The sequence below is a fragment of the Eurosta solidaginis genome, chromosome 5 (assembly GCF_040869045.1).
Source record: "Eurosta solidaginis isolate ZX-2024a chromosome 5, ASM4086904v1, whole genome shotgun sequence".
In the NCBI taxonomy this organism is placed as follows: domain Eukaryota; kingdom Metazoa; phylum Arthropoda; class Insecta; order Diptera; family Tephritidae; genus Eurosta; species Eurosta solidaginis.
Genome location: NC_090323.1, coordinates 271,382,647 through 271,392,360, shown reverse-complemented (window position 1 = coordinate 271,392,360; position 9,714 = coordinate 271,382,647). Strand labels below are relative to the sequence as shown.

At 37.0% G+C, this 9,714-nt stretch overlaps 1 protein-coding gene across 1 annotated transcript; it reads left to right on the top strand.

Moving 5' to 3' along the window:
* The first annotated feature begins 707 nt into the window (after positions 1-707).
* On the top strand, positions 708-8,463 carry Smyd4-2 (SET and MYND domain containing, class 4, member 2). Its single transcript, XM_067786754.1, has 5 exons — positions 708-1,527; positions 5,211-5,393; positions 5,910-6,249; positions 6,330-6,451; positions 7,437-8,463. Exons 1-5 carry the CDS (start codon positions 1,167-1,169, stop codon positions 8,378-8,380), a joined length of 1,950 nt encoding a protein of 649 aa, XP_067642855.1. The 5' UTR covers positions 708-1,166; the 3' UTR covers positions 8,381-8,463.
* Positions 8,464-9,714: the final 1,251 nt, after the last annotated feature.

Here is a 9,714-nt window from a genome sequence, read left to right as displayed (position 1 = left end):
AAATAAATGTTTCGTCTTCAAGAGAGAAATTGTTATTTTTGTAAAATTGATATTTTACGAGTTTGTTATGTTAGCATCAAGGCGAATTCAGTACCAGTTGTTGTTATCCCATGATCGCTTCTTCTTGATTATTTTCCATACAGCGCCCAAGGCGAATTCATACCAGGTAGTGGCAAAGCGAATTCGACCAATTCGCCGTTCTGAAGAATGTCAAGTCAAAAGAAAATTTCCATTGATTCCGATTAACTGACATGTTGTAGTACAAGCCGAATCCATACCAGGTGGTGGCAAAGCGAATTCAACCAATTCGCCGTGCAGAAGAATGTCAAATCAAAATAAATTTTTCATTGATTTCGATTAACTGGCATATGGTTGTACAAGGCTATGTATGGAAAATTATCAAGAAGAAGCAATCAGCTGTTGGGATAACACCACCTCTACTGAATTCGCCTTGGTTGTAGTACAAGGCGTTGTATGGAAAATAATCAAAAAGAAACAATCAGCTGTTGGGATAACAACACCTGGTACTGAATTCGCCTTGATAGCGTCTTGTACTTTAATATATCAGTTAATCGAAATCAAAGAAAATTTTCTTTTGACTTGACATTCTTCAGCATGGCGAATTGGTTGAATTCGCTTTGCCACCACTTGGTATGGATTCGCCTTGGTTAGCATGATTCACACCTTGTTAAATCGTTAGTCGGGAGGCGGTCGTTTTTTTTTACACATGATTTGTTTTTATAAATTAATTCGATTCGCCGAATTTTTCAATTACCCACCACAGTTATGATCAGCAATCCGCTGAAGATTTGATATTTTATAACTTATTTTTTGTTGTAAAATAAAAACTCAAAATGAAATTTGTACTAAATATCATAACGCTGTTTTGTAAATATTTCTTCGAGTCTATTCGGGGTCCAAATCAAAATGTATCTCCATTCACAATAAATACATTTTCTAACGAGAAACACGATATTTATTTTTAGACATTTAGGCAAGTGTTGTACATAAAAAATCTTGCGATGTTAAAAGTTGAGTAAGAAAATTAGAATCAAGACGCAGCTGTGCAAAATAGAATGCATTCTCAATAAATATTTAATTAAAATTATCATTTCCACTCAAACTTAATTATCGAAAAGCAAATAAAACAGAAATTAATTGAAAGTATGGATATGGCGGATATGTCTTATCAACAGATTTGTAGTGCACGCACTGTTCAGTCAGATCAGAAAGGATTTTTCAATGACTTCTATTTGGAGGTGAAGGAAGGTTGCAGTGAAAAGTGGCTAAAACACTATTTTGGTCAATTGAAATCGAACGAAGCGCGTATTTTGTCGATCTTTAGCGATGAAGAAATTTGCAATACAGTGCTTGGAGTGCTGGAAAATGTCACACCTGTCTATAAACTTAAAGATGGCATCTTCTCGGTACAACGACGTGCTCAAGCGGATAAGTTTAATTTGTTGGGAGATTTCAAACAAGCTCTGGCACATGCTAATTTGGCTGTTATGCGCGCACCGGCCAAAGGTGAGTTCTATCAACAATTTCGAATAACGGTGATTTTGTCTATCTACCCTGTATTGCCATTCTTCAATGGACTGTGCTAGTTTTTTTAGAGCTTTGGTGCCATGGTTCAAGAACCTTCAACATTTTATATCTATGATGGAAAGCCAAAATTTTCTGGTGGAACAACCGAATGGAAACAATAATTGAGGAGTTGCATGCAAAACGGGATCTTATTTGAAAATTATGTTTAGATATTTTCGTGTTTTAAACAGTTGGGATGTTAAGGCATTTTTGTTGTTGTAGTATTTGAAACATTTTCGCCAAAAATTGCGAAATAAATTGGGGATAGATGTTACCTTTTTGCATATAACACCGAAATCGGGAGACGTTAACATACAAAGCTTATTTCAGGAGGCACACTGTATGGGAGTGTACCTTAAATTTTTTTTAAGAACAAAGCACAAAACCGGGCCAGTTTCGTGTTATACGATCAGTGGCGGATTTGAATATTCGCCGCCCCTAGGCAATACATAACTTGCCGCCCTTATTTTCACAACAAATAAGAAAGGCTAAGTTCGGGTGTAAACGAACATTACATACTCAGCTGAGAGCTTAGCTGCGTTGGTTTTGTAGGGTTTCGTAGATGGTTTATAAGTGGTTTTAAATTTCATATCACATACGTTTGGGAAATATCTACCAAATTGTAGACCAAGAGTGACGTTTTTGGAAAGATATTCCTTCATTCTTTGTCAAATAAGGGAAAATCACCATGTAGGAAAATGAATCTAGGGTAACCCTATGGGTATCAAATTAAAGGTATTAATGATGGTTCTAAAAGGGAGTGGCCCTTAGGTGTATATGTGAAGGCGTTTTCGAGATATCGGCACAAATGGGGACCAGTATGACGCAAAACATCATTTGTCGAGTACCGCTAATTTATTTATACATATATGTAATACCTTCAAGGTACGAAATTATCAGTCAAACCAAACACCGCTGTATAGCTAAATGGTCAGCGCAGCGTGCCTAAAGCGTACTGATGATGAGGGCTTAGCACCCTTCGAAATGGATCTATATGAGCAGCTATGGCAGGTTGTCTGAAAAAATTTCTACTTACTATTCCAAAAACAAAGTACAATTTTTCAATTATAGAAAAAATAAAGAAAAACAATAATCATTACAAAAAATTATTGTTCTGGTCTTGAGCTCATTTCGAACCTTGAATCCTTTATCAATAGGCCGATAAAACAAAAGCAATTGTTCATATATGTAATACCACGAACAGTATTCCTGCCTTGATTCCAAGGCTGTTGATTGCGCCCTGCAGAACTTTTCATTTTCTTCTACTTAATATGGTAGGTGCCACACCCATTTTACAAAGTTTTTTTAAGTAATTTTTTTCGTATTTGGTATAAAATTATGGAATTTTTTTCTTTTTTCGAAATTTTCGATATCGAAAAAGTGGGCGTGGTCATATTCGGATTCCCCCATTTTTAATACCAAGATAAAGTGAGTTTAGGTAAGTACGTGAACTAAGTTTAGTAAAGACATATCGATTTTTGCTCAAGTTATCGTGTTAACGGCCGAGCGGAAGTACAGACGGTCGACTGTGTATAAAATCTGGGCGTGGCTTCAACCTATTTCGCCCATTTTCACAGAAACAGTTATCGTCATAGCAGCGATACCCTTAACAAATTTCACAAGGATTGGTATATTTTTGTTCGACTTATGGCATTAAAAGCATTCTAGACAAATTAAATGAAAAAAAGCGGAGCCATGCCTATTTTGAAATTTTCTTTTATTTTTGTATTTTGTTGCACCATATCATTACTGGAGTTGAATTTTGACATAGTTTACTTATATACTGTAAAGATATTAAATTTTTTGATAAAATTTTACTTTAAAAAAATTTATTTTTAAAGAGTGGGCGTGTCCGTCATCCTATTTTGCTAATTCTTATTTAGAACACATATAGTAATAGGAGTAACGTTCCTGCCAAATTTCATCATGATATCTTCAACAACTGCCAAATTACAGACTGCAAAACTTTTGAATTACCTTCTTTTAAAAGTGGGCGGTGCCACGCCCATTGTCCTAAATTTTTCTAATTTTATATTCTGTGTGATAAGATCAACCCAACTACCGAGTTTCATCGCTATATCCGTCTTTGGTAATGAATTATCGCACTTTTTCGGTTTTTCGAAATTTTCGAAATCGAAAAAGTGGGCGTGGTTATAGTCCGATTTCGTTCATTTTAAATAGATGTGTGCCCAGGAACTTACATACGAAATTTCATTAATATACCTCAAAATTTACTCAAGTTATCGTGTTTAGGACGGACGGACGGACATGGCTAAATGAATTTTTTTTTTCGCCCAGATCATTTTGAATTAGATAAGTGTATATCTATCTCGATTAGTTTATTCCGCTACGGGGTACCGTTATGCGAACAAAATTAATATACTCTGTGAACTCTGCTCAGCTGAGTATAATAACAATATTTAACACAAAGATTGTGATTTTCAGTACTTTATTACAGTGTAGTTTGTTATTAATTTAACCTTAACTTTTTTCCAAACATTTCTCATTTATATTTCTTTGCGTCTAGATTTTTCAGCTGCGAATTCGCAAATGACATCATCACAATCGATAGATAAAAACAATTCTGAAGGGCTTGAGCTCAAGATTTGCATCGAATGCACGCTCGTTTTTTGGCAGTGATGTCAAGTGTGGTAACCTCTTAGATGATTCTGATTCTCAGGGTTGCGGGTCGGCTGTTTCTTACGCCATGTACAGGCGCGCTGTTAAGTTTCTAAAGCGCGTGATTAAAAGTTGTATGCAAATTTTTACGACTGCTATGCGGGAAAATTATTTAAAGCTTCGTCCTAATTTCGAAATGCATAAAAAATAATTAATTATTTATTATAATATACAGACAAAAATACTACTTTAAGTGCAGAAAATCCGAATGCAATTTTTTTTTTCAAAAATTAATCGACTCGAATTTTGCCGCTCCTCAATTTTACCGCCCTAGGCTCTAGCCTATGTTGCCTATATGGAAATCCGCCGCTGTATACGATTATGTGTCGAAAAGCAATTTTACTCAAACTATTAATAAGAAACTGCCAAAAGATTCGTAAAAATTATAATAAGGTATAAATCTAATGAGTTCTGGTAGCCACCATTTCACATATTTACTTAGGGATACGACTACAGCGATACGACAAACGGCACCAATGACTCCGCTTTTACAGTCTATTGCAATTCCAATGATTCTGTTGGAATGCATATCGTTACAGTTGAGGTAAGGCTAGGTTGAACTGGCCGGTCAATAAAGACCTCATATGGGCTATCCCTTAATGACCGAGAACCCAGTATAGATGTATGTTCCGGCCTGGGCAAAGTTTTTCCAATCCTTCTTTGCATTATAGAATACTTCTTGATGAAGTACTGTGTGAGATTGTTGCCTTAATCGGCGCCGGGAACAGCAGACCTTACCCCTTCCATTAATTTGGAATCATTCGTATACACATATACTATACATGTGTTCAGTTATACTCACCATTGATACTCTGTCGTAACAGTCGAAATAAAATAGATACTTAAATTAAGTTGTGCCTTTTTGACGTACTTTTTAAAGGTCCACTTGGCAAAAGAGTTATACAATACATAATCTTATATTAATTGTTTTTCTTCATTTGCAGATGTTGATAAGGACCTAGACGATGGATTGAGTTTAGCTATGGCTTACCGCTCTCGAGCTGCAATCCTAATAAATATAGGCGATGGTCAAGGTGCAGTAAGGGATCTTAAGTTAGCTGCTAATTATGGTTTAGTGATTAAAGATAATGTAGATTATTACATCAAACTGGCGAAAGCTTATGCTTGTAAGTATTAACTAGGTATGCCAGCGACTGTGAAAGCTCTACAGTTTTTAAATATTGCTATTTAAAAAATCGTACTTAAAAATTGTTATGGCAGAGAATCCGAAAGCCCGTAATTCGTATTGGAAAAAACTTCTGGGCTCAAAAATCTGCACGATTAATCAAAAATATTGTACCGTAATTTTCTGATTATGAGCTTTAAATTAAGAAGCGAACTTTGTATTTTTTCCTTTGGATATGGACAAAGTCGAACTCTTTTAAATTCAGAAAGTAGCAATTCATATTCAGAAAATTACAATTCAAGTTCAAAGTAGTACATCGATTCATGGTTGGTCGATTTGGATTCAGTGTTGTTTACTTCACAAATGTCAAAACCGACCCATGGTATTAAAATTTACATAAGCCAAGACTTGGCCCCCTCGGCAATTTCCCAAATTGTTTATGGTCGTAGTAGTCGATTTTTGAAAGATTTTAGGCCCACATATGGATTAAGACAGTAATTAAAGTATTACCTTTCAGTAATGGACGAACCTGCGCGATCTGAGATCTCTTTGAAAATTGCTGAAAAGCTTTCATGTAATAATATTGCCTTAAGAGACTCATACGGCAAGGAACTGTCCACTATTAAGCGATACGAAAATAAAAAAATTGAAATTGCACCTAAACTCGTTAATGGAGAGCATTCGACTTTGCATGGCGCCTCCAGTCTAGTTAAGTTGGTAGAAACCAAAGACAAAGGACGGTTTATTGTCGCTGGAGAAAATTTAAAGACCGGTGATGTTGTTTTATGTGAAGATCCAATAGTCGCTTGTTTATCGCCTTCGTTTTACGGTAGTCATTGTCATCATTGTCTTAAGAGGTATTCACAAACAGTTACACAAATTTACTTAGTGCGAAATTTATTGATCAAATATGATATTTTTATGATTTCTTTTACAGGTTAGTTACGCCAGTTCCATGCACCAACTGTTCGGGAATCGCGTTTTGCTCACCTGAGTGTATGGGTGAGGCCTGCAACAGTTACCATCGTTTTGAATGCCATTTTATGGATCTCTTTATAGGTATTACACATTTCTTTAACAATATTTTTCCATTAGTTGATAGCTGATCATTTTTAATGGCCTAAAGCCACAGTTTCAAAATAGGTATTTCAGGGTATCTGCAATTATTTTTTTTTTTTCAATATTCACTGGGGCGTTACCTGCGATGCAAAATAAAATGTCAAATAAGTTGGTTATTAAAGTTAGCAGCAGCTTTGAAGCAGTAAATAACTTTTATTTTAATTTGACTATGAATATGCCCATAAATTTCTTCGGTTTATTAATCGTTATCAAGGAACCTGCAACTTTGGCACCTATTTTATGACTATGTTGTTGTTGTAGCAATACGGCAGTCGGTTCTATGTACCGGTGCGACTCGGGATTTTTCCCGACCAAGGACTGTCATTTCAGTGTAACCCCATTTATTTTTAATTTCAACACAAACTTTATAATTAAATTTAAGTTGAAATACTTATAGAGTCTGGTATGGAGTTCCAATTAAAGTTTGGAATGTCAAAAATTTTGGTGTAAAGCCGTAAAGCTTCAAATTTATCATATCGGCTTTAGAAAACGCCTTATGTAAAACTTTTGTATAGCGCCCTGTGTAATAAAAATCTTTTGACGAATGCTTTGCTTCAGAATCTTTTTCCAAAACACCATATCTGAGAATTTGTTGCTCAAGAATGTCCTCTCTGAGACTTTTTTCATAATCAGAGATAAGGCGCACTTCAACTCTCTCTAAAACTGACCGTTTTGAATAAGATTCTTAAGTAGGGCAGTAGGACGATGTTCAACTGAATTCTGAGAGAGGGACCTTTTATCTTCAAGCAAATTCTAAGATAAGGGATTTTCTAACTAGCAGCCGAGGTAAGGTGATATTCCGCCAAGGCCATCGATAAAATCTCTTAGTTCAGCTTAACCGAAATACAGAAATCCTGAAATTTTAGTATAAAAAATTCCGAATTCGCAGCCTTCTTTTTAAACATTTTTTTATTTTCATTTTAAGGTTCTGGCATGTCGATATTGTGTTACCTGGCTTTACGTATCTTCACGCAAGCATCCAGCGTTGAGAGCGCTCTGCATGACGCCAATTCTGTGTACGAAAATCTGTGTTCCCATGTTGAAAGTCGCCAAGCTGATGATTATTTGCAACGTTCTCTCATGGCCGGGTTTTTGTTGCGTTGCTTGCAAAAGGCGCAATATTTCGGTCGTCGTAAAAGTGAAGGTGTGAATCCGACTGCTATGGAATTAAAAGTGGGTACAGCACTACTTGGCCTATTACAAGTTCTACAGTATAATGCTCATGAAATATTCGAGACAAAAGTTACTGATCAACATCGATTCGAGGGTTCTAAAGTTGTGTATGTGGGTGCGGCATTGTACGGAACCGGTGCTTACTTCAATCACGAATGTTGGCCAACCGTAGCAAGGTATTTTGTTGGCAAGAAATTGGTGTTGACAGCAATAAAACCACATCAACCTAACGAAGTGGTAGCTGAGAACTATGGCCCAATTTTTACCAAAAACAATTTGAAAGAACGCCAACGATCATTACGTGCCCGTTATTTGTTTGATTGCAAATGTATGGGCTGTCAAGAAAATTGGCATACAATACAAAAAATCGATAAACAAGTCAGATTTCGTTGTACAACAGCGAATTGTCCTAATCTTTTGAAGTTCCCAAAAGACATAGCCAAAGACGTACGTTGTCCGCGCTGCCGGAAGAATGTATCACTGAAAACGAGTGTGGCAAAAATTATTCAAATAGAGGAGTTATACCGTAAAGCTGCTGAGGATATGCATCAGCAAAAAGTACAGCAAGCCATTGAACAATTCAAGGAAGGCATTGAAATGTTTTTCGAAATAGCTGTTTTGCCCCATAAGGATACAATCATTGCACAGCATTCGCTAATAAAATGCTTCGCCGATGGAGGCATTACATATAAATAAATTGATATCTTAACTGAAATATCAAATTTTTAAATATTGGTCAATGCCATTTCTCTAATAAAATTAAAACTTTTTCATAACAATTGTATTGCATAACAGAATTATTTTTAAAGACACAGGATAGGGAGTGTTAGGCTACGTTAAACCAAAACGCATATTCAATCTCCAGACAGTCTAGATAACCGATTTACGTCTCTAGTATTATTATTATTATTACTATTAATAGGTCTAGAAGCACTGCGACCTTTGTGCAGATATATTGTGCAAGACATTTCAGCCTAATTTTGTATCTGGGGGCTTTTGATGTATTTAAGTACCTCATCAGGCTTTTTACTCCATATCAATAGGGATTAAGAGTCCCACCACCTAGATGGGATAGTCTCTGCCAAGTTAGAGCGACACATTCGCAGAGAATGTGAACCGGCGTTTCATCATCCAGCTCACAGAAACGACAAATTTGGGTATCGAATTGATTTAATTTACTTAGGTGATATGTTGTTGTTGTTGTTGTAGCGATTAGTTACTCCCCGAAGGCTGTGGGGAGTGTTATCGATGTGATGGTCCTTTGTCGGATACAGATCCGATACGCTCCGGTAACACAGCACCATTAAGGTTCTGGCCCGACCATCTCGGGAACGATTTATATGGCCACATTAAACCTTCAGGCCATCCCTCCCTCCCCACCCCCAAGTTCCATGAGGAGCTTGGGGTCGCCAGAGCCTCGTCTGTTAGTGAAACGGGATTCGCCGCTCGAAGGTGAGGTTGACAATTGGGTTGGAGAAGCTATATATTGCGCTACACAACCCCTTGAATCCCTACTTAGGTGATATCGTAGACCGCAGTGTCCCGTATAGTACCTAGTGAGAGTTCTTAGGTCCTCCCTGCTTGGTTGATAATTTCATTGCCGGAAGTATAAACAGTTTGGCCAGCCTTTGCCGTGGGCAGTCAATCCAGTGACGTCTGAATTGTTTAGATTCCCAGTTACTTATAGTTTCCCTGGTGTGTGCTTTTGTAAGTCCACAAAAGGGCTCTGGACCATAGAATGCTGCTGTAGCATCCTGCTTTGCTGTGCATTACCATCATGTCCCTGATGTCAGGGAGCCCATCCGAACAAAACCTTGTTTTTGGCTCGCAGGGCATTAAGAATTTCAGTGCATTCATTCACTTGCTTAGATGTAACTGTGTAGGATTGCAAGGCACGTAGGGCTGCCTGGCTGTCCGACATAATGTAGATGCTCATCGATGTTGAGCCTCTCCGCAGATATTCTCTTCCACAGACGTCTATTGCATGAATTTTTGCCTGAAATATGGTGGGGTAGCATCCCATTGGTATC